The following is a 24,630-nucleotide window of genomic DNA, read 5'->3' as shown; positions in this document are numbered from 1 at the left end:
ACTGACAAATGAGGCTGACATGCCCTGGGTATCACACACGCCTGAAAGAGCCACAAGGGTCCTGCCTGGAGTTCCAAGCACGTCTCTCCTGCTCTGCTTCCCATCCAGAACCTGACTTGTTTACTGTCCTATGGCTGAGCTCAGGAGGTGGGGGACAGGGCATAAGGCCTTTTTAAAGGACTATGTTTTGTTTTGTTTTGAACAATGCAATCAATTGTTAAAATTTAAGCATTGGCAATTCTGAAAGAAAGTCTCAGGTACTAGATCTATGCTGAAGTCACAGAAATATTAAACAAGATTGTAACAGGGTTTACTAATGAACTTAGTGACCCGTCTTAACCTAAGAAATATTCCATGATCGGAAAATAAGACACGTGACACTGAGCTATTACCCAAGACATAAAGGAAGTTTGAGAAGATTTCATCTTTTCTTAGAGCACTTTTGAGAGCTTTTCTATAGTTTTAAATTCAACTTACATCTGGCCATATTAAAGAAGTGGCACCACTTTGTGAGTCCTAAGTCTGAAATTAGAGCTATTTATTCATCTCTAAAAGCAGCCAAAGCAATGACCCTTCATGCCTTTAACTTATGCAACAGCTATTTCCTTTAAGTGGAAACAAAAAAAAAAAAGCAACAAGAAACCAAAAACGCCCGTAGGCAAGGATACTGTCGCCTTCCCGGTCTTTCCCTCCCACCAGCTCCTGAGCTTACCTGAAGTCCTTCAGCTCCTGCTTGGCGCTGCCATCCTCTCTCCTGTTCTCACTCAAGTCAGCAGCAGCTGCCAGCTGAAGGCTTCGGGTGACTGGCCCCCCACTCCGCTCTCTAGATTTTATATTGAACCGGTCTGTTCTTTTCTTACTCGCCAAGGTGGATTTGCTTTGTAAAACAGCTTTGCTTTTCTGGACCCTCACGTGCAGGCTCCGCGATGTTTTGCTGGAAAGCTGAGAATGATTCTTGGCCACAGCTTTAGGTTTTTTCCCTTCAACATGAGTTATTTTGGCCATTCTTATCGGGCTGGAGTTCCTTAAAGAGGAGGAGCTTGGTTTTTTGGATTTCACCGAAGCTGCAAACTTGACATTCTGCTTGGACCTGAAGGATGAGGAGGGAAGCGGGACTTGGGTGGGGCCTGAGCTGCGGGCTCTGGTCTTGCCCAAGGGAGTCTGCATGCTTTGCATTTTAATCTCTGCATCCGCTGTCCGTCTGCGGTGGTTGCCGTTACTGTTTTTGTCACTACTTGCAGGTGATGAGTGTCCACCTTTCTTAGATGAATGAGAAACTTTTTTTTTGGGAGGAGAAAGGGGTTTTTTGGGACAGCTGAAGGCAGCGTGTTTATTCAGGCTTCCAATGTAAGTGAACTCTCGATTACAGTAAGGGCAGATGTGAGAGGATGACTCACAAGCATTTTTCAAGTCAGCCTTCTGCTTTGCAGATTTGTTTTTCTGAAGAATTGCTTTCTGCACTAGCTGATTTTTTTTCTTCAATGCATTTAATTTGAGCTTATTCGACGACATTTTGCTGAGCTCAACACTAAAGTTTAGCCTTTTGGGCTGTCCCATTCGTCGGAAGGCATTTTTCCCAGAGTTATCTAAAACCACCACGCCATTTTTGGGTTGCACGGTTTGTTTTAACGGTACTGGGTTTTTCTTAGGCGTGTACCTCTTCTTGTCACTTGCAGAAGCACATGCCAGTATATGTTTGTGCAACTCCGGCATGTTGTCGACACCTTTTCCACACTTTGTGCAGCGAATGGCAGTAGTAAAAGTCTGTGGAATATTGTGTGTAGTGAAATTTGTGGCTGTCACACCAATCCCCATGGGGTTACGGTGATGGTACTGAAATGGAGGTGGTTTAAAGCTTGGGTAATGCTGATTGAGGCCCAATCGAACATCTGGATCTTTTGTCTTTATTCCAGAAGCCATTATTTTTATAGTCGTGTAAAGCTCTTCAGAGGAATCATTTAACTCCTCTTCTTCTTTAGAAGTTTCCAAAGGATCTTCTGGCAAGCTCTGCATATGCTCTACATGGGCCTTGCTGGGATCTGTAAAGTTCTGGGGCCTCAGAGTCCCACTTTCAAACTCGTGATGTGTGCACACCTTATCTGGGTGGAGATCTCGCTGGTGCTGCTGCAAATTGCACAAAAAAGCAAATTCTTTTTTACAAACAGAACACACAAAGATATTCCCAACTCCATGAAGCAAAAAGCGATGTTCTGACAAGTCCGTTTTATCCTTAAAAAGCTGCACACAAAATTCACATTTGAAGGGCCATTCTTCAGCATGAATAGATAAATGTTTGGTTAGATCTTTAATGGAAAGAAAAGGTGATTCACAGACGTTGCAAACAAAGTTTTTGTTGAATGTTTCCTGAACAACAACATCCTGTTCAGCAGCAGACTGGGGCTCTTCCCTGGGTTTCAGACCTTCATTCTCTAATTCCTCCTGTTTGAAAGATATCATGGGGAGAGACGCCTCCAGATTATCACCAGAGGAAACAACAGAGGATATTGCAGAGAGAGGAGGTGGAGAAGGAGAAGAGGAGGAAGATGAAGAAGAAAACGAAGACGAGGAGGAAGATGAAGAGGAGGAAGAAGAAAGTGTTGGAGGCCCGGGTGAGGCGGCAGACATCAGGGGCTCCACGGGAGGAATGGGAGAGGGAGAGGGGGACACTGTTGGGGACAGAATTGGAAGTGGGGACTGTGCGGTGGCATGTGAGAGTGGAGAGGGGCATGGGTGTGGAGATGCACTGGAAGAGGGGGCTGGAAGAGGTACGGTAGGAAGGAGGGGAGGGGGCGGAGTGGCAACAGTTAATACCGGGGGACAGGGTGGAGGGGAAGAGGGATCTGTGGGGATCAAGAGAGGAGGCAGCTGACCGGATGAAAGGGAGGGTGTCTGCAGGGCAGGTGATGAAGGACAGACATCAGGTGTGGACTCAACAGTAGGGGCAGGGAAACCAGAGTCTGGACCGAGGTCAGGATCTGGCTGAGCTTCTAGGGATTTACAAGGACTCGGGCTCCTGGTCACATCTGCAGGGTTTTCTACAGGTAAATCAATGCCATTATATTCATTGAGAAGAACCTTCTGCAGCATGCAGGTGGTTGGTTTCCTTTTCTTTACAGCACTACACGTAGGCTGCACTGAATGATTTTCTTTGAATTCCTTGCCTTCAGAGTCACTACAATGCTTTTTATGCACACTGAGATCTAAGACAGATTCCCACTGGACCGGAGTCTTGCCTGTACCCTCAGCCTTCTGTTTGACACCGCTGGATAAATCCAGTGGCTGCTGGTTGCACACACTGCTAAAAGCAGAACTGGCTGTCCACTCTTTAGACATTTTATATTCATCAAAGCATGGAGGGCTCACAGTTTCTCTCTCATCTCTCCCAGACAAACTCCATGCTGGTGAGTCACTATGACTTTCTAATTTGGATTTTTTGGAAGTCAGCCCTGCATCGGTCCATGCTGCTTTCCCATCACTTGGCTTTCCAAAGTCTCGAAGGGCAGGACTGTGCTGTGGAGAACTGGGAGGAGAGCTGGTCCGTCTCTTAAACCTACTTGAGGTCACAGGCAACATTGATGCAGGAGCAGACACACAAACAGGACCTAATTTAGCTATTTCAGTTGCTGAAATCCCTGCAGGAGGAGTTAGTTTATCTTGGGTTTGAAGAAGTTGTTTGAGCTTTGATGACAAATAAACACTTTTCTCTTTATGGAAAGACACTGCCTCTGTTGTTGATATGCTAAGAGGAAGACTTAAGGAGCAAGAGGGGGCCATGGGGTCAGAGTCTGTTTCGGCCTTAATTTTGGGCAGTGCAGGCGGGCTCGCAGTTCTTCGCTTCTTGGCCTCACTATTTGTGCTGCCCGAAGGCTCTTTAGGAAGATCTTCTGTTACAGGGACCTGTGTGGTCTTTATATTTTGAGTAATTTCCACTGTAACTGGAGTGAGCAGACAATTTATACCATACAAATCTGCCGAAGCAGACTCCATCTCAATCACATCACAGTTACTAGTGTTGTTATTAGTTTGAATTTTACCATCAATATAGTAATTTAAGTTTTCAGAGATATTGCTAGAAATGTCCATGATGTACACGTCATCTGCTTCCCCTTCCTCCTCTGGCTCTGTGCTTGGTACATAGACGTTCTGGGTGGCCTGGGCCTGTTCTGCTGGAGGCTGGGGCTCTTCAAGGCCTCCTTTTCGCCGTACACCTTTGGGAATCAGATGACGTTCGTGAACTCTACGCTGATGCCGTCTCATATTAGTATGAGTTCCAAAAACCTTTTTACAATATTTGCACGGATGAAGTTCTTTAACTTCCCCATTCTCTTCTACGACAGAAGAATTTATTGTGTCTTGGGAAGCCTTCTCTGAATTCACAATCAGACAGTCTGGCCCAAGATTGGGAGGACTCGATTCATCTTTTGAAGCAACGTTTTCTCCAGATGCTTTGACATCAGTCAGATCCTCTGACGGCTGTAGTGTTTGGCTGGGTTTCCGCTTTAACCCTGCTTCATGGCGCCGCTCATGTCGCCGCCGGTTAATCTGTGTGCCAAAGGCTTTCCCACAGTACTTGCATTTGAAAGCATGATTGACGGTGGATATATGGATATGCATGTGACGCTCAAGCCCCTGTTTGGTTGTAAACTTCCTTTCACAATGCTGACACGGAAACATAAACGTTTCAAATACATCACCATTGGCCTCTTCTTTAGTTCTGGGGATTTGCATGGCAGGTGTTACCTCTGAGGAGTCTTCAAGAGTTTCTTCTGAAGTTGTTTTTGGTTCCTCTAATAAATCTTCTGGCTTCTCATCACACCGTATTTCTGGCTCTTTCACAGAACTTTCATTTGGCATGCTGGCTTCTTCTTCCCCCTCATCTTCCAACTCATCGTCATCATCTTCTTCTTCTTCTTCTTCTTCATCCTCCTCCTCTTCCTCCTCCTCCACTTCCCCCAAATCATTCAACTCATAAGCTGCCGCTTCTAATCGCTCGTCTGGTTCTGGCTGTGGCTCCCAGGCAGGGGCAGGGGTTGCTAGTTCTGGAGGCACCTCCTGACTGGCCACCTCCTGGAAGGTGGCCGGCTGCTCAAGTGCTGAGGCTGAAGGCTTTTCTTCGTCTTCTTTAAGACCTAGAAAGCACATGGAAGCAGAAGCATGGAAGTGAAGCATGGGAAACCAGCTACTTGGTCAACAATTTGAATGATTCAAGTTAGTTCTCTTACCACCTAAAACATAAGGGAGATGATGATGAACAATAAATTACTTCTACTTTATATATGTAATTGACAAAGTTGTATTGGATATGGATCCATTTCATTCATCCATTCATTCAACAAGTATTTAGAGTACCAGCTATGTACCAGGCAATATTTCCGGCAGTGAGGATACACACACGAACGCAACAGACAAGGATGTCCATGTGGAGCTGGGGTTTTGTGTTTAGTTGCACATAGACACAACTCTGTTTACAGAAACTGTAGTGTTTAAAATTGTGTTGGAGTAGTCAATACTACATTTTAGGAGTAGTTGTAAATTCTAATTTCTCATGACTCCAAACTGGAAACAGTTCTTTACCAGACGTATCACCAGGTTAGATCCTTGCAAGTTTGTCTGGAATAAATGATCCTCTCTCTCTCTTAATTGAAACGTTATACTCAGAAGCTAGAACACTTTGTAGAATCATGTAATCGCAAGTTTTTGAAGCTAGACAATCTTTGGAGATCATCTCTTCTAAGCCTAGCCAACTTATTAAGAACTCAGGAGCATCTCACTGAAGGGAATAGAAATCTGCAGTCACTTCAGAGTCCCTAGGCCTAGCCTACCTGAGGTGGGTGGTAGAAGGCGGTCAGGGAAGGACTTGCTTAGAAGGTGACAGTGGAGGAGAGACCTAAGGAAAATGAGGCATGCAAATATTGGCGGGGGTTAAGGGGGGTGGGAGGAGGAGCCTTACTGGATAGAGGAACCCTCAAAATGCATAAGCGCTGAGTCAAGAACATACTAGATGTGTTCAAAGAATAGCAAAGACGTCGGTGAGGTGGGGAAGCTGGGCAAAGTGAGGGCAGGAGGTAAGACTAGAGATGCAAACAGGGGCCTACTTACACAAGCCCCTGCGGGCTGCTGGCTTTTACTCTGAGTGAAAACAGGGAGCTACCAGAAAGATCTAACAGAAATATAGAATCTGACTTGTATTCAAGAGAATCACTCTGGTTACTACAAGGAAGACAGTGAACCCTAGGTGACAAGGGTGGAGACAGATGGACAGGACGGGGCCCACTGCATCCTCCAGGAGAGGCAGGATGGTGGCACAGGGGTGGCAGCAGGGCGGGACTACAAGTGCTCTGGATATATTTTGGCGATGAAGTTGACAACGTGCCTGCTGACTGGCTGTGGTGAGAGAGAAGAGGAGATTCCACGGAACTGCGATAATCCTGGCTAATAAAATGTTGCAAGACCACAAGAGAAGCAACTGTGGTCTGTGTGCATGTGCGTGTTGTGGGGGAAATCAAGAGCTTACTTCAGATGTGCTAAAGTTTAAGGTACCTGATTATAGACATCCAAGTGAATATATTAAGTAGATAGCTTTATATGTATCTGGAGTTCAACAAAGAGGCTGGCCTAGAAATTTCAAAGTCCTAGAGAAGGCCAGAGAATGTATTTAGAGCACTGGACTGGATGAGGTCACCTGGCAAGTGAACGCAAGCAGAAGAGGGATGAGAGGATTGTGTCCCAGATGACTCCACGACTGAGGCTGGGGGAAAGGCCAGTGAGGTATCCAGAGAACCAAGAGAGTGGTGGCCCTTCGGCTAAGTAAAGAAACTGCTTCAAGGAGGGAATGATCAGCTGCGTCCAGAACTCCTGATGGGTTGGATAAAATGAGGACTGAGAATGGAACATTCCATCTGCCAAGGCAGAGGTCTTGTGATTGTGACAGCAAGTGAAGTAGTGGGGACAAATGTCTAACAGAGTTCCTAAGAGAATGGAAGGAGACAGGAGAGACAGGGAGACCATTAGCAACTCTTTCAAGTTTACCTGTAAAGAAAAAGAAATGGGAGGAGAGACTGGAAGAAAACACAGGGACAACAGGGGATTCTTAAAGACAGAAGCTGTAATCGCGGTTTCATGCTAGTAGGAATGGTCCCCAATGCTGCTGTCGCGACGGTCCCACTTGCTGCACTGCAGAAGCGGTCCCCTCCACTGCAGGCACTGGGAGAGTTAAGAAAGGCTCCACGGAGGAGGCAGAGCTATTCTGACTTCTTCTCCAGGCTACATTACCTGGCTGTTCCCCCAATCACTTGCAAATACTGACTTAGCACCCACTATCTGCCAGTACTAGGTAAACAAGACTGTCAAGATCCTTACCCACAGAGAGCTTCACTTTAATAGAAGCCACATACAAGCAGGAAGGCAACGAAACTATAGAACATTAATGGCTGTGTTTATGGAAGTCAGTGTGGTACGGAAGCATCTCATATGGGCTTGATTAATCAGGAAAGGCTTCTTAGAGAAAGGACTAAGCAGACCGAACCTGAAGAATACAAGAATTAAGGACAGAAGAGGAAAAGCAAGCAGAAAAGAATCAAAACATAGAGAACACTGTAAATTAATGTGGACTTATCTGGGGACAGTGGGGAGCCACTGAAGGTATTTGAAAGCAGGAGACTGCTGTCTGGGAGATTCAGCTGCAGGGTGGGTGAAAGGATGGGGTAAGGTCATCACTGGAGGCCAAGGAGCAAGACTGGCAGAGTGGAATGAGAATGGAGATGCTGGCTGCTGTGCTAAGAAGAAAGGGGAAGAGGCAGTGGAGGCAGAAAAGGGCAGCCAGACTCTCACGATCTGAGAGGCCTGCTAGTGATGGGGACTGCATGGATACAGTGGGGAAGAGGTCAATGCCAGGTATTACTCATACAAGCTCACTTATTCAGTTCTAGCCCCCTTGCTGTTTCCCAGGAATATCGGGAATTACTGTTTCCCATCTGCTACTACATTTACTAGCAATGAGGTTTGTCTCCTAACAGAAACAGCCTTCTCTCCCCCTAGACTAATTTCATAAATTCCATGAGCTTTCCACAAACTGGAAAACCAGTCATTTGACGGTAGTAACGTATTTCAAATTAGGAGCTACCTCTCTTTTCAAAGACATTTTCAGTAGAGACCCAGAATACTGCCAAAAGAGTTGAAATGAGACAACAGAAAATGCAACTCTAAGGCTCAGAAATTTCCTAATAGACTTCATTTTCAGTCAAAATCTGTGGCCTCTTTTGATGGGGAAAAAATGTCTTTCCCCATGACTGGTAAACAATCCGAGATATAAAACTGTCCAAAGTAACATAAACCGAAGTCTGCACAGCTCCATTAACAAGCACGGCCCATGCCAGAGTGGGTCCACACACTTTATGTGGTCTGTGGAGTTTTGGACATAAAGGGAGGTTTGGGAGCACAAAAAAGAGTCTGAACTGTTTGCTCATGGTACAGACCATGTGCTGAGGACAATGCAGAACATTCAGGGGAAGCCTACGACACCACTTTGACCAGCTGTGCCACATACTGGGGGGTAAAGAGCAAGTGTCATTTTTCTTTTTTTTTTTTTTTTTTCTCTGAGACAGAGTCTCGCTCTGTCGCCCAGGCTGGAGTGCAGTGGCATGGTCTCGGCTCACTACAAGCTCCACCTCCTGGGTTCACACCATTCTCCTGCCTCAGCCTCCCGGACTACAGGCGCCCACCACCACGCCTGGCTGATTTTTTTGTATTTTTAGTAGAGACGGGGTTTCACCATGTTAGCCAGGATGGTCTCGATCTCCTGACCTTGTGATCCACCCACCTCAGCCTCCCAAAGTGCTAGGATTACAGGCGTGAGCCACCGCGCCGGGCCAGCAAGTGTCATTTTTCATGGGACCTGATGTTGTATCAGGAGAAAAATAATTATCTTGAATTACTGAAGAGGAGTAGGTGACTGTTGAATCTGTTTTCTAATTCTACCACTACCAAAGAGTGAGGTTCCTTAGTAATTTTTGTTGTTCAAAAAAAACTCTCGGCAAACCTGCAATGAGGAGGCAGAACTTAGTTTTAAGACTCTGGGAAATGAACTTGACTATTCTTGTTTCATAAAACGGCACAGAAAATTATAATCTTTTATGAATGTTATTATCACAAACAGTGCTTAAAAATTGTTATGAAAGGCATCCAAAATATTTTGGTTATTTTCCTCTACAAATATTTCTTAAAAGAGTCACAAACCTGTCTTCTGAAATTTGCCTACTTGGGTCACTATAAACAACTCAAGTAAGCTGCAATCTGCAAAAATTTGCCCATGGCAAATTAAGACACACCTCCTTCCCTTCTGTATCAATAGTCTCAATATGGTGGCCCAACTGCAATGAGCACAGGGCAAGCTGTCTTTCTGATTAACTTTCAATCCATGCCTCTTGGTTGAATTCTTACGTCATGGCAGGCCTAGAATATTATCATCAGAGGGACTATAAAGGAGAAAATTTTAAGGGGAGAAACATGAAGAGAGAAAATAAGAATTTAAATTCTAACAAAAAACAGAAACACACTTCATTCTGTACACTTTTTGTTCTGTTATACAAAAATCAAAGTCTTTGACATTGTAAGTAAATGTTTAATTTGAAGTATAAAACATATATGTATTAAAGTATACAAATAGTTGAGTATATAGCAAGATAAAATTTTCACTAAATATATATACCCATGTGACCATTCCACAGATGAGTAATAGAAAACAACAAGCACCCCAGGTGCCTCCTCATGTCCTTGCTATCACTATTTTTTGATGGTTTTGAACTTTATGCTATTTTTAAATGCAATCATATGTTTCATTTTATTATCATTATTTCTATTTTTTTAGAGACAGAGTCTCGCCCTGTCACCCAGGCTGGAGTACGGTGGGGGGATCACAGCTCAATGTAGCCTCAAACTCCTGGGCACCAGTGATCCTCCACCTCAGCCTGTCAAGTAGCTAGGACTAAGGCACATGCCATCATCTTAGCGAATTTTCTTATTTTATTTTCTTTTGTAGAAACAGGGTCTCACTATATTGCCCAGGCTGGCCTCAAACTCCTGGCCTCAAGAGATCCTTCTGGCTCAGCCTCCCAAAGTGCTGGGATTACAGGTGTGAGCCACCACACCTGGTCTCATTTTATTTTAACAAGGGAACAAGTTCATTTTTAAGAAGAAAAGTCTTTCACAATTGTTTGAAGGGAAGGTAGCATATAGAAGGCTCAGCTTACCATATTAAATTTAGGCAGCTTTTTTGCTGTTTAACCTCATAAAGATCCTAAATGATTCTCAGAAGGACAATATAAAGAGATACAAAGTTAGATTCACTGGGTACATACACACCGAATTCAGACCAGGCCAATATCACAAGCTTACCTTCTGCAGAATCTCTCATATTTGCAGAGGTGAAATCTGGCTCACTTGTCTTCAGCTGTATGTCTTGGATTTTGTTTCCTTTGTTTTTATTTTCCTGGGATTTTTTCTTCCCTGAAACACAATTTTTTTTTATTTATTCATTCATTTATTTTTTTTATTTATTCATTCATTCTTTCATTCCCTCATGTGTTATTCTGAATTACTGAAGAAGACAATTATTAATCCAATGAAGAACACTGTATATTCCTGGGCATTTACCACTTTGGATTCCTGAAGAAGGGAATGAATGATGACTGTAAATACTCTGTTATAAAGATAAATTATGACAGAAGGGAAAAGAAAGAAACACATCAATCTTGCATTTTTGAGAATCTTGGGCATTAATTAGTTCCCTTCATAGCTATAATGACTATCAAATTATGAGGTAACGTTACTATTGATGTCAAAGGAAAATTAGTAATAGCATCTAATTTCAATGCCACACAGCTAACAGGGATTGGCTATTTTTAAGAAGCATATTAGAGAAAAACAGTATGTTATAACTTGGGGCCCTTTTAGCTAAGACATGATTATCCATAATTGTTGGAAGCAAAACAAGAGAAGCAGAGATTCTGCTGAATTTCAAAAGATACACATTCACAATGGCTCAAATACCAAATGCAGAGTAATTATGAATAATTCACTGTCCACCAGCATGGCACTCTGAGAGCCCTAAGGGATCTGACTGTAGGTCCAGTCCAGGTCAATATTTCATTAACAATTCAGAGGATGGAATTCAGAAACACTGACTGCATTCCAAGTGGTACCATACGTTTACAAGGTAAGATTAAATTGCAACATCGTTCTGATAAGCTGGAACAACAGAACTAAAGTCATGAAGCTAAGAAACAATTGTCTATAGGAGTAATAATACTGAAGAAGTCAGAAGCCCAGTTTCTTTAGGATTTAACCAGAATTTGTAACCTTTCTTTTACATTTTTTAATTACCAGATTTCTATTTTTCTGGAAGCTGGTGTTTCAGTCTTCAGATCCAGACAGATCCCCATTCTTCCCTAACAATCCTCCTTTTTCTCCACTGCTCTCCCCCAGACAAACCTCCACCAGCTTCCAGAACTACAAACCTCTGACACCTTTTACCTCTGCATTAGTAAAATCAAACTAAAAACGACTTAAAGCTGCTATACACATGTAAAGTTATATTCTCCATAACAGAGAATCACTACTGGGAAGCATAATTAGCTAAAAATGTAAACAGACAAAAATGAGGTCAGAGACATAAAACAGCATCATTGAAAACATCTAGATTAAAAGTAGAAACATCAAGTACAATACAAAGCAAAAACAAATCCTAAAAGACACCACCAGATTTTGACAAAAATTTGAGACATAACCTTAACAGTCAAATTTTTGCTTGTTAGTCTTAAAACGCAAATTCTAAAATACCATTTTAAACACTTTTTTTTTTTTTTGAGACGGAGTCTCACTCTGTCGCCCAGGCTGGAGTGCAGTGGCGCAATCTCGGCTCACTGCAAGCTCCGCTTCCCGGGTTCATGCCATTCTCCTGCCTCAGCCTCCCGAGTAGCTGGGACTACATGCGCTCGCCACCATGCCTGGCTAATTTTTTGTATTTTAGTAGAGACGGGGTTTCACCGTGTTAGCCAGGATGGTCTCGATCTCCTGACCTCATGATCCACCTGCCTCGGCCTCCCAAAGTGCTGGGATTACAGGCATGAGCCACCATGCCCGGCCCACACACCTAATTCTTCAGCCCATAGGAAGTCCGATTTTTTTGCCACTACATTTATAAGGGTTTGAGCAAATAAATTCCTGATAGCCTGTCTATCCATTCATTTCCAAAGGCACTTAAAATGGAACTCAAGAAACAAGCACACACTTCATTGGGACCACACTTTGGTGATAACAAGAGTGAAGGATCTGCATGGAGATGACCAACATGCGTCTCCTGATGAAGAATTATAAGCCAATCCCCTCTATAAGGGGCACAAACATCTAAGCACCTTTCCACAGGCATAACCTCCTCTTGCGACTCTTTCTCCCTTTGTCAACAGCATTTTGTCTAAATCAGATAATGACAAAGGTTCTTCAGGGATCCAGTTTTGTTTAAGGGAATTTGGATTCTACCCCCTTTCAACCAGTTTTCTTATGCTTATGACATAAGCTAGCTCTGCCTGTGTGTGATGCTCAGCCCGTATTAGATTACTGATAGCAAACAAAATGTTTATCGCCCACCCACATCCATAATGCAAATATAAATGACTACTGACATAACATAATTTCTCTGTGCTGCAACTGATGTGTGAGGAAATTCACGGCTTCTTTTATTACCATGTGAAGAGAGTTCCTGGCGTAGCCCACAGATTCAAAAATCATATTCAGAAACTTTTTCCCTGAATCCAAACAATGACATTTTTAGAAGACATACCCCTCAGGTATCCCCAAACAGGCCAAGGAATGTGGCCTTTTTTTTTTTTTACTGATCATTTACTTAGTACTTACTTAGTATGAGCTTTTAAAATAAATTAAAATGGAGAGATGTAATCTAAACCTTCACTCCTTGCATAAACCTTACACATTTAAAGAAGGGCCACACTGTAAAATTTAATAGAAAAACAGATGTCAATTTGTTGTAATACAGTCACTTGCAAAAGAAATGCAAAGATTTTTCTACAACCTCCCAAGTGCTGTACAAACCCAGTCTGTAGGTCATATAAAAAGCAAAGTACACTGTTCTATATGTAAATAGAGTATTAAATAAGCAAAATGTCTAGATTTGTATCTTAACAAAAGGAAGTACAATCTGAATACCATAAAGATGCATGCACTCAAAATTAAATCACGTAACTGTCTAAAACGTAAAGTGCTATTTTAAGTTTTATTCCCTACCTAAAAGAACGTTAGAGTACCTAGCTGATACTAAATGTCAAATGTCCTTTTTTGGACAAACAAAACCTAATCAGTGAGAACTCCCTTTTCTCTCCCCAGGTGTCCTCTTTAAAGGCCATGACCCTGGAAACCTAATCCACTGTGAGGAGAAGCCATTTGCAGTAGGTACATCTCCAGTATCCTATCAGAGGACTAAGGAGGGTATCCTGCCACAGACCACTACAGGGTACCAGGGCGCCTCAACCGCAGCACAAATGACATCTGGGCCAGATAATCCTTGGCTGTGGAGTGGGCTGTCTGATGCACTCGAAGATGTTTAACCGCACCTGTAGCCTCTATTTACTAGATGCTAGTGGCACCCCCCTTCTAATTGTGACAATCCAAAGTCTCTAGACATGGCCAGATGTCCCCTGGGGAGAAGATTTCCCCAGGTTAAGAACCACTGGACTAGATCAATGCATTTCTGGACCACTAAAGACATATGAAACTCGACATATGTATTAAAAATTTAAAAAGTACTTGAATAACACTAATAAGCAAATTCTAAAAATGGATCGATGAAGAACTAAATTTATCACCAAACTAAATTTGGTGAACACCAACACACTTAGTTTATCAAGGAAATGAGTCTATCACGAATCTATCATTCATCCACGGAATTGAGATTATCTGATACCTGGAACAATGTTCTCAATCTTCATGAGAACCATCTGTTGTTATGTCTTATCGTGAGGGCCTTGGACTCGAGATGAAGGGGCTATTGAAATCACCTGTCCTGCCTTCAATTTTGTGGCAGAAAGTGAAGGCCAGTGCCAGAGGGGAACTAATTAGTCTATGGCAGAACAGAAAGCAGAACCAGGGGTCCTGCCCACACGTACACATGCTTGGTGTCCCTCACAACCGCCAAATATTGCAGCAACAGGTGGTGGAACCTGCTACATTTCCTTAAACCAGTACTGATTTCTTCTGACACCTGATTTCTGTCCTATATGTCATCAAATTAAAAAGAAAAAACCAAACCCATAAGGACATTTACAGAGGGGGGATGGCATTTGTGAGCTTCTCTCCATGAGGCAGAGGAGCAGGAGCTGCTGGGAGCCTGGCAAGCACACAAGTGCACTTACCATCGGGTCCTGGGGGTCCTACAGGGCGCTACTGCCAGCTGGCTGCTCCGCTTGGTCTAGACAAGAAAGACAGAGGAATGAAACACAAGGAAAGTGAAATGGAAATGATGACAAGGAACAGCAGAGGGACAGGACAACACTATGTGCATGAGGAAAAGAAATGAATACATCAAGATGAGAAACTGAATACAACAGAAGGAAAACAGCAGTTATCTACTGCATCAAGGTGCTCACGTGCCAAAAATAACGTTTAACTGTGTACTTAGTTGCTGAGAATAAGACCAATGTAGTATATTCATTCTTGGGCCTGTACTGTGCCCTTACTGTAAAACTGATGCCCCTACCACTTAATGGATCCATTTTGCTAGAAGCCCCCAAAGTCCCAACGCATAAATCACTTTACAAGGGAGATACCCAAAGAGCAGAGATGTGAAATAACTTGCCCAATGCCACACAACTACAGTAGCTGCAAAGCCAGAATGAAAACTCAAGGGCTGGGAGCAGTGGGTCACACCTGTAATCCCAGCACTTTGGGAGGCCGAGGCAGGCGGGATCACCTGAGGTTAGGAGTTTGAGACCAGCCTCGCCAACACTGTGGGTGAAACCCCATCTCTACTAAAAATACAAAAATTAGCCAGCCATGGTGGAGGGCACCTGTAATTCCAGCTACTTGGGAGGCTGAAGCAGGAGAATCACTTGAACCCGGGAGGTGGAGGTTGCAGTGAGCCGAGATCGTGCCACTGCATTCCAGCCTGAATGACAAGAGCAAAACTCCATCTTAAAAAAAATAAAAATAAAAAAAGAAGGCTGGGAGCGGTGGTTCACGCCTGTAATCCCAGCACTTTGGGAGGCCGAGGCGGGCAGATCACGAGGTCAGGAGATTGAGACCATCCTGGCTAATGCGGTGAAACCCCGTCTCTACTAAAAATACAAAAAAATTAGCCGGGTGTGGTGGTGGGCGCCTGTAGTATAGTCCCAGCTACTCAGGAGGCTGAGGCAGGAGAACGGCGTGAACCCGGAAGGCGGAGCTTGCAGTGAGCTGAGATGGCGCCACTGGACTCCAGCCTGGGCAACGGAGCGAGACTCCGTCTCAAAAAAAAAAACAAAAAACAAACTCGAGGACAAAATGTTAAAAATGATCTTTCTCTTACAGTTACTTCCTAATATCAATAATGACTTAATATGCATACTTTTTTTTTTCTTTTGAGACAGGGTCTTACTCTCACTCTGTCATTCAGGCTAGAGTGCGATGGCATGATCTAGATTCACTGCAGCCTCGACCTCCTGGGCTCAGGTGATCCTTCCTGCCTCAGCCTCCTACGTAGCTGAAACTACAGGCATGTGACACCATGCCTGACTAAATTTTGCCTCTTTTTTTGTAGAGACAAGATCTTCCTATGTTGTCCAGGCTGGTCTCTAACTCCTGGGCTCAGCAATCCTCTTGCCTTGGCCTCTCAAAAGTGCTGGGATTACAGGGGTTGCCACGGCATCCAGCAGCATACCTTACTTTACAAAGCACTTTACATCCATGATTTCACTGGTTTCAAGGGCAAGTGAAAAAAGTTGCATAGACTTGCATTGGCCAGGCACAGTGGCTCATGCCTATAATCCTAGCACTTTGGGAGGCCAAGGTAGGCAGACTGCTTGAGCTTAGGGGCTCAAGACCAGCCTGGGCAACATAGTGAGACCCCCGTGTCTACCAAAAAAAAAAAAAAAAAAAAAAACAGAAAAAATTAGCTGTGCGTGGTGGTGTATGCCTGTGGTGCCAGCTACTTGGGAGGCTGAGGTGGGAGGATCACTTGACCTCAGAAGGTCAAGGCTGCAGTGAGCCATGATCATGCCACTGCACTCCAGCCTGGGCGACAGATTGTCTCAAAAACAAAACAAAGACTTAAACTGCATTTATAGTTTAAAAAAAAAAAGCAACAATCAAATTGGAATGCTTTTTTTATTTCTATTTTATCTTATGCCAGAAACAAGTCAACAGCACAGAACCCTGATCTGAACAAGTATTATTCACCACTGAATAATATCAATAAAACTGGATTTTGTAGTGAAATAGTTACCATACAAAGACATTCAACAGGCATAATGGCTATTTTCTAAGACTATGTATAGCATTATACTGCTGATGCCTGGGATATGAGTTACAAAAATAAAATTGCCTAAAGCATCACATGAAAAATTTAACCTAAGTCTGGACTATGTTCTACTATCCTAATAAACTGGACAGACACACTAGGAAATTCTAGAGAATAATGTTTCACCTTAAAATGTTCAGGCAGTAGAGAGAATGCAAAATTCTGGGGGCCTTGCTCAAGTTACATTAAAAATTCATCAAAACAGTGAAGGCTCATGCATTTGGTGATTTAAATGAATTAAATTTAAAACTATATGTAACTCTAGATGTGCTGCCTCCTCACTGGGGAGCTATCCAACTCTGAAGGATAAAATCAGAATTAAATATCTGTGCACAGAAATTAGGTCCATCTGATCTTCACTTGGGGAGCTTCACAGTTGGTTCCAAATCAGACAAGACTCCAACTGGGAGATTTCCACAGCTGTACCATGAACGGTCATCGAGGACATGGGCTTCCCAACAGGGCTGATACCAACTCACCAAGGTGGGCTGTGCCTGCTGCCTCCAGTTCCTCTGCCCTCCATCAGTCCTTCATCCTTGCAACTGAATTCCCACCCTCTGTACTCTACAGGAATCCAATTCCCATGGCTATCACTAATACCATAATTACAAAACCCAACAGTTCTTGAGGCTTTATTTGCCCCAAGTTTCTCTGTCACATTTGACAATTTGGTATTTCTTTCATTCTTAGAATTCCTCCTCCCAGCCTTAAGATACTACCATCTAGAATCTCACCCTTTTGCAGAGTCTTCCTCTTCTTCCTGCCCCTAGATAAGAGGGCCCTTCCTAGGAAACTGAAGACTGGAACCATGCTTTCACACTAGGTTGAAGAAAGGCTTTGACAAAAGCATTATGACTAAGCTGAGGGCACGGACCCTAGGGAACAGGGTAGATGTTGAACTCACTATGCTCAAGGCTGAGAGAAGAACCAGAACACTCTGGAGCAAAAAGAGCCTTGAAGGTCATCTCCGTCACCTGCACTTCAGGTAAGAATGAGCAATACATTATAATACAGCCTTTCAAATTTTTCAAAGTCAAAAATGTCTTTTGTGACAGCAGGCCAGCTGTGGCCCTAGTATCACTCACGATACATCTGGTTTGGAGTAAAGTTAGAGTTCTCAAAGCAAGATGAAAAGGCTTAACTGGGAGGAGAAAAGTATAAAGTCCATGTTAAATGACTCCTGTAAAATTTTTAAAAATTACAATCTGTAATAGATTGTGTTGGTAAGGAAGGGGAATCAATGGATAATGGCGAAGTTGTTACCTTAAGAATGGCCAAGTGCAGGCCAGGTGCGCTGGCTCACACCTGTAATCTCAACACTTCGGGAGGCTGAGGCAGGCAGATCACGAGGTCAGGAGTTCGAAACCAGACTGACCAACATGGTGAAATCCCATCTCTACTAAAAATACAAAAATTAGCCAGGCGCAGTGGCAAGCGCCTGTAATCCCAGCTACTCAGGAGGCTGAGACAGGATAATCGCTTGAACCCAGGAGGCGGAGGCTGCAGTGAGCCTAGATCACGCCACTGCACTCCAGCCTGGGTGACAGAGAGAGACTCCGTCGCAAAAAAAAACAAAAGAATAGCCAAGTGATGCTATGTGTGAGATGGTGAAGGTCGACTGGAATTAAACCTCAGCTCTGCTGCATATGTGCCTAGTAGTTTAATGTTCTGCAGTTGGGTTGATGATAGGAAGAGAGAAGCTGGAAATGGATACCTAAAATTAAGTTTTCCACAAGGAATTAACAGTTCATTTCAATATTCTTAATGTATGCTTTAATGTAAGAGAATGACTTGGTACTCTGGAAGTCATCAAATGTCATTAACAAAAGAACTGGGAAACTTGGGCAGAAGGACTGATGGGGGCACCAGTGTGCCTCAACCAGAAATGCTTTCAGAAAGGTCCACAGGGGGGTAGGTGTGGTTATCAGAGGATCACAAGTATCACAAGTGGCTGTTAAAACTGGTCAAGGCGCAATCAGCGGCAAAGCAAGCCCCATAGATCTGAAGTAGTAAGACGCTGCAAGAGTTAGTTTTTATAAAAGTTAACATGCCATGCATTTTCTATAGTTTCCTTTTTCACTTAAAATAACTTTGAAACTTATCTGAGTAAAAAATTCTGTTAAGCTTGTTTGGCATAATTTCAAATCTTTTTCTGCAGTTAAACTAACCAAGAACTATCTGTAATCCTGGAGGCAAATTATAAAAATAAAACCTCTCTGGTTTTAAGTAGCTCATGGTATTAAAACACAACTCTAGGTTTTGCTTCCAACAGAAACAATGGAAAAGTTTCAGATTTTGCAGTTCTGCAGACTGCAGTATAAATTCCTGAAATGCTTGCTTCCCACCAGGGGGGCTGTTGCACAGCCTCTGTAGCTGTGGAGGCTGCAGGCTCCCCTAACTCTTCCAAATGTCAGGCTGATGGGAGAACAGCAAAGATCCATCGGAAGGGAGTCCGAGCTTTTATGTTGTCAGAAAAAGGCTTTCAGTGGTTTTGACTGGATAATTCCACATCTTAAGAAAGGGCTTCCCAAATAAACTTCACTAAATTCAAGATAAGAAAGCATTAAGTTTCCTTACCTTCTTTGGAGCCTCAAAAAGTGTTGTGGCATGAACAAAATGATTTGGGAGAATAATTAAATATAAACAAGATGCTGACCTGTTCTACTTCATAATCAATTTCTAGGTTTCTTTCTCATGTTTTTTCAGTAGCCTGAAAAATGTACCTAAAATCTGAAAACCTTACATATAAATAGTGAAGAGGCAACTACAAAATAAAGAACCTAATTCAAGTTATGGACTCAGCCCCCCGTGGCCGAAAAAACCAAAGTGGGAGGTGTTGTAGAGGAGGTGTGTTTCCAGTGCCTGGCAACCCTGAAAACAGAAGAGACGGCCACACCCTCGAGAACCGCTTACTCTCAACTAAGAAGAAAATCATGTTTCCCCCTTTAAAGCCCATGACAAATTTTACAATACTGCATCCTGATGAATTAACTACAACACCGTTTTAAAATATTTTCAAGGAGTAAAAATTTGACATAAATATGAAACAAGATACAATGAAAACACTCAAAATTCATTCTTCACATTTGGTTACAGAAATGCCCATATGAACAGTGGTCAAGCCATATGACTAATTAATCAAATCAGGCTACGATGTGTACACAGAGATAAATTTAAGGAAAATCAAGAAGATATACATTCAAATTTTGGCAGGTGGCTCCCAGTGAGAGAGTATTGATAAGGGTATGATATTTCTATCTGATTGTATTTTCTCAGACGAGCACTTGGTTATATTACACACAAAAAAATCAATACATGATTTTTCATAAAGAAAATGCCAACAAAAGTAAAATTAATGAGATAATTGAAAATGTTATTGGTTGAGATAAAATATAACATTTTAAAATTTTGTGAAATACGCAGTTTTACAAGTGCTATTTGGAAAAAGCCTCTACTTTCTACTCGGCCTGGATGGCAAAAAGTACTGCTCAAGTGTTTCTCTGTTGTCTACTGCCTACCCAATACGACTCAGGAAAACCGTTCAGGAAAAAAACCACGATCCCCAGTAACATCAAACCCACAACGGACACACAGTTATAAAGACTTTAAAGGGATTAAAAATACAACAGATACTATTAAATAGCCAAAAATGCTTAGCATTCAAATTACCCCTGTTAACCGTTTGGTAGAAATCTTTCAATTCTATGCAACACATCATCACTTCAAACAAAAAAATTAATCTGTTTCCTCTTTCCAAACAGCCACATACCCCATATTCTTTTTCCTGTTCACCACACTTGGTTATTATACCCATCATTATTTAAATCAAATATCTAATTTAAACAATCATGTTGAATGCCTGCCGGTATTAACCTAAGGGTCGATGTCATGGCAGTTGGCTGTGATCATCATTCTTTACCTCAGCTTTTATTTTGCTTCTCTTAAAAAATGCAAAGACTAAGCAACGAGATTTGAATATGCCGCATTTTAGCAGAGGTTTATAAAAACAAGAGCATTTACAGAGATATTAAGCTACCTAATCACTCGGCCCACCATGAAATGAGGCACTTTTATTCCAGCACAGGTTTTCAGACTCAGCTCCGCTGTTGCTGATCAACCAGATCCCACTGCTGTGAAAGATCTCAACTGTGCCCCAGCCACCTCCCGCCTGCAGCCGTGCCTCTGTCAGCACTTACGGACCAACACATCATCCACATAATCGCAGGGGAGGATGTAAAGTACCATCCACCAAGGGAGCCAGGTAAAGCAGAGAAGCCTGAGGAGCGCGCGCTGCGGACCTGGCCTTGCTAACAGGCTCTGGCACTGAGAATGGAGCCTTTCAGAAGCACGCAATCTTCCTTGGTGCTGGTCTCCAAGGATTATCGCACATTGTCCTTGAGCTGAGGCTTTTCTATTTTTTGCCAATATAGGGGTAAAGTAATGCCCACAGGGAACAAATTGAGCCTGGGAGGAGGGCTCACAGAGGACTAGGGCTTGAAACAGGAGTCTTTCCTAGGCCAGCATCCATGGCTGGTGGAAAGGGTCTCTCAACCTACACACTCATTTCACCTGCTCCCAGCAGGTTGCTGTGTCTCCAAGGTTACTCATGCTCCCTGCAAAGAGCTGACCCTAACTGAGGTGAGACAGTGGGCTAGGCTCTTGTCCCCTTCCCCAGTGTGGTGGTGGCACTCAGAATAAAGTAGGTCCTCAAGGTAAGTTTGGTCCTCAAAAACAGAAACCCATAAAAGTGAAATAGCATGAAACGCTGCTGCGCAGCCCTTGGGCCATGATTTGATTAACAAGAAATAATCCCATTCGAGGCAGATGGGAACCAGCTCTGATACATACTGGCAATACTGATCGGATACTGTCGTCAAAGAGAAGTAAATGAGGTAATGCACAAAACGAATGCCACACAGTGCCTGGCACAGACTCAATAAATGGAATCGATTGTAAGGAGTATCCACAGATGCTACTAAACAAATTACACAAAGTGCACGCCTACAAATCTAAATTGTCTGCACATGTTCCTTCATATGAAGACAATGACATTCTGCTTCCACTAACAATTCCTAATTCATCCATTTGTTTTGTTCATTTGTTCTCCGATGATTCACAGGATCCCACCCAGATATTATTATAAAAATGTACAAATCCAATGAAGACAGAAGTTTGAGAGAATTCTGTCACTCACGTCCACATCAGTATATACTAATGCTCTAACAGTACTGTAAGCTGTGAGTGTATTTCATTTTTAAAGTCTGTAACCTACTGATTTTACTGCTTCTAACTGTCTCTGCTTGAGTTTGAAAACTGAACATACTGGTTCACTGTGGTGGTTCTTAATCTTTCGGAGAGGAGACTTCGGGCCCCTCCATGTATCAAGTAACACCTAAGGCCCTTCTCCCCAGTCACAAACGGATGTAAACACAACATTTGGTAGACAACATTGGGGGTCAGGGACTCCTGTGTTATTACAAAGTTAAGTTCTGAGTTTGTACAAGCATTGTGTATCAGCAGAAGGAATGTACCCTGTGCGACTGCTGAGAAGGAACTCCAACTCCTCAGAAAGCCCAGTCAAGGTGCTGCACAGATCATTGGGACATTTCTTCCCGGAAAACCGGTATCATCAAATTAATTAGCACCTTCTAAGAAAATGGTCCTTTCGTCCATTTGGTTTTTTCCTGATTTCACACCCAGAAAGACTGTTAAAAAAAATCTGTCATATACAGCCCTGAAACTGCTCCCACACAATTACTTTCAGGGCTGTCCGATAATTTAATACCTAAGAAAATGTTAAGAAAAATTCATTCACATAAAATCCTGTTATAACCGTCATGAGTGCTTTGGACCATATAAAGGTAACAGGAGCAAACAGCGAGACGTGTTTGCTTCTGCCCAGGCAAATGGAACAAATCAAATTCCAAGAGTAACCTAATGCACCAACCTATGTCACCACAGGTGTCCTCGTTTGGTTAACAGTGAAACAAGACTGCTTTTAAGAGAGAAGCAGGTTTCTTGCACATGAAGAATTCCTTAGTGCCATGATGTAGCTATTTAGGTGCAGATCCAAAGAGGCCCTTTACTCTTATCTAATTTGAAACCAACTTAATTCACTCCACGATGCAAAAGGAAAATATATGGATTTTAAGAGAACATGTTACACAAGATGGCGAAACTGTTTTTTTGTTTGTTTGTTTGTTTTTTTTAGAAGTGTGCCAACCGGCCGGAGAATGGCAGTTACCACAGAATGAATTTTGCTGGTGCCTACCATTACAACGGGATGAACCAAAGGTTGGTGTGCCAGGAATGTTCCTATAATGTTCTCACTTAATGCTCACAGCAACCCTGTAGGGTAGGTAGCTCATATTCCCATTTTAGAGACAGGCAAATTAAAGACTAAAACATGGAGAGTAACCCATCCGAAGTCACAATGCGATTAACTGGTGGAGCTGGTATGTGAATCTGGTCTCTTAATTCCAAGGCTATGTTCTGGTGTATCACAATAAATTCTGCATACTGCACATCTCCTAACACTCAAGGTATAGCTGGGTCAGCAACTTTCCCCCCTCCCCTCCACCCAACATACATGCACACTCCAGGCTCATTTTAAACAAGCTATCCATTATCAAAGTACTGATCAATCTGCATCTAATGCAAAAGCAACAGTGAAGCCCAAGCAGTATATTCCCACCCACTAAAAAAAATTTTTAGGCAGGTTTTTTTTTATGTGCTTAGCATAGAAACTGAAGAGTAGGGGGAAGCACGAGAATCACTTGCTATGAAAACAAAGTTCACCAATTCCATGTACTTTCTGACAATCACCCATGAGATTTATAGGATCCTGTCTTTAAAACTTAAAAGGGTCAGACAGAAATTGAATAAGTATCATTTTTTCTTGATTTAATATTTTCTGAACTCTACTATAACCCCAAATTTTATCTTGGCACACAGACAGTAATTTACATTATCTTCTATCCTGAATTCCTGGATTTATAATAACTAAAAATAGGTATTAAGCTTACCACTCAAATTTGATCTTGTTATCAAACATGCCCACGACCCACCTAACAAGGGAAGGACACTGCGGATCACACCTTTAGCAATTAACAAAATTCCTAAAATCAAGTAGATTTGGAATCTTAAACCCCTGGTCCAAAAATCCAAGATTGAAACCACTGACAACATATTTATTATTATTGATACTTTTTCCTTATTTTCTTGGATGTCAGAGGGAAATTATAATTTCAACATTAGTGCTAATCCTACAAAAATTACAGTCCATTGTGTGTAAATAGTCAAGGAGATTGTTCCACATATAAAAGATCAAAACTACAACTATTATCATCATGGTGCTGCCCACAGCATAAACCTGCTACAGAAGGTTAGAAGACTTGAGACCCAGCTATGACCAACATTAACATCCTCATGGCAAAAGTACCAAGACAAGAGGTGGACAGTAGGAACCCTCATTTCTCACAGGCCCTTAGACATTCTGCTTATGGCCAGTAATCTCTTTATTCCAGAGAAGCAGGCTCTGATAATCCCATACATGAAAATGTAGCCAACAGAACCAGAAAGGCATATCCTACATCTCAAACTGGCAACAGAATGAAAACTGAACCTGAGAGGCCAAATGGTAAAAAGAATAACAAAAGGCTCAGAAACTGCATTGTTGCCCATTCTAAACGGCACTGCAACTTCAAACACTGCACATAATTCCATTTTGGGGTTCTAAACATGGGTGAACAAACCAGTTTGCCTTCATTTTTGTGGCATGTGGTGTCTCAGGAGATCTACAAAAGACTGCCACAAGAGGTAGGATTATAAATACAAGAAAAAAGATTGTTTATCGCTGCAGTTTTAATTTAAAAAAAAAAAAAAGGCAGGGGAATTTTAGCCTAAGCAATGCTGTATTAGTTTTCTTTTTAACTTAGTCGATCCTTTGCTATTGTCCATAACTGGTAACAGACAGCTAATTCACTAAGAGTGAAATTAGTTTTTCATCATTCAGACACTGATTAAACTAACAAGAACATATAAAATTGAAAGTCATGAAAGTATCAAAT

The 24,630-nt window shown here is 42.4% G+C and overlaps 1 protein-coding gene across 10 annotated transcripts in view; it reads right to left on the bottom strand.

Moving 5' to 3' along the window:
- PRDM2 (PR/SET domain 2) overlaps positions 1 to 24,630 on the bottom strand; it is a 124,145-nt gene that overhangs the window by 41,507 nt on the left and 58,008 nt on the right. For 6 of the 10 annotated variants that reach the window (XM_030805232.1, XM_030805237.1, XM_030805238.1 and 3 more), the window contains 2 exons: positions 10,393 to 10,503; positions 713 to 5,129 (listed from right to left, as the gene is read on the bottom strand). The exons of 1 other annotated variant lie outside the window; for it this stretch is intronic. In XM_030805232.1, the coding sequence (XP_030661092.1) occupies positions 713 to 5,129; positions 10,393 to 10,503 (4,528 nt within the window). Of the gene's footprint in view, positions 1 to 712; positions 5,130 to 10,392; positions 10,504 to 14,420; positions 14,560 to 24,630 lie in introns of all 10 variants that reach the window. 3 more of the 10 variants (XM_030805240.1, XM_030805242.1, XM_030805241.1) reach the window with 2 other exon arrangements.

This window comes from Nomascus leucogenys, chromosome 24 (assembly GCF_006542625.1).
Source record: "Nomascus leucogenys isolate Asia chromosome 24, Asia_NLE_v1, whole genome shotgun sequence".
In the NCBI taxonomy this organism is placed as follows: Eukaryota; Metazoa; Chordata; class Mammalia; order Primates; family Hylobatidae; genus Nomascus; species Nomascus leucogenys.
The sequence above is the reverse complement of the archived record's forward strand: the minus strand, read 5'-3'. Positions and strand labels throughout refer to the sequence as shown.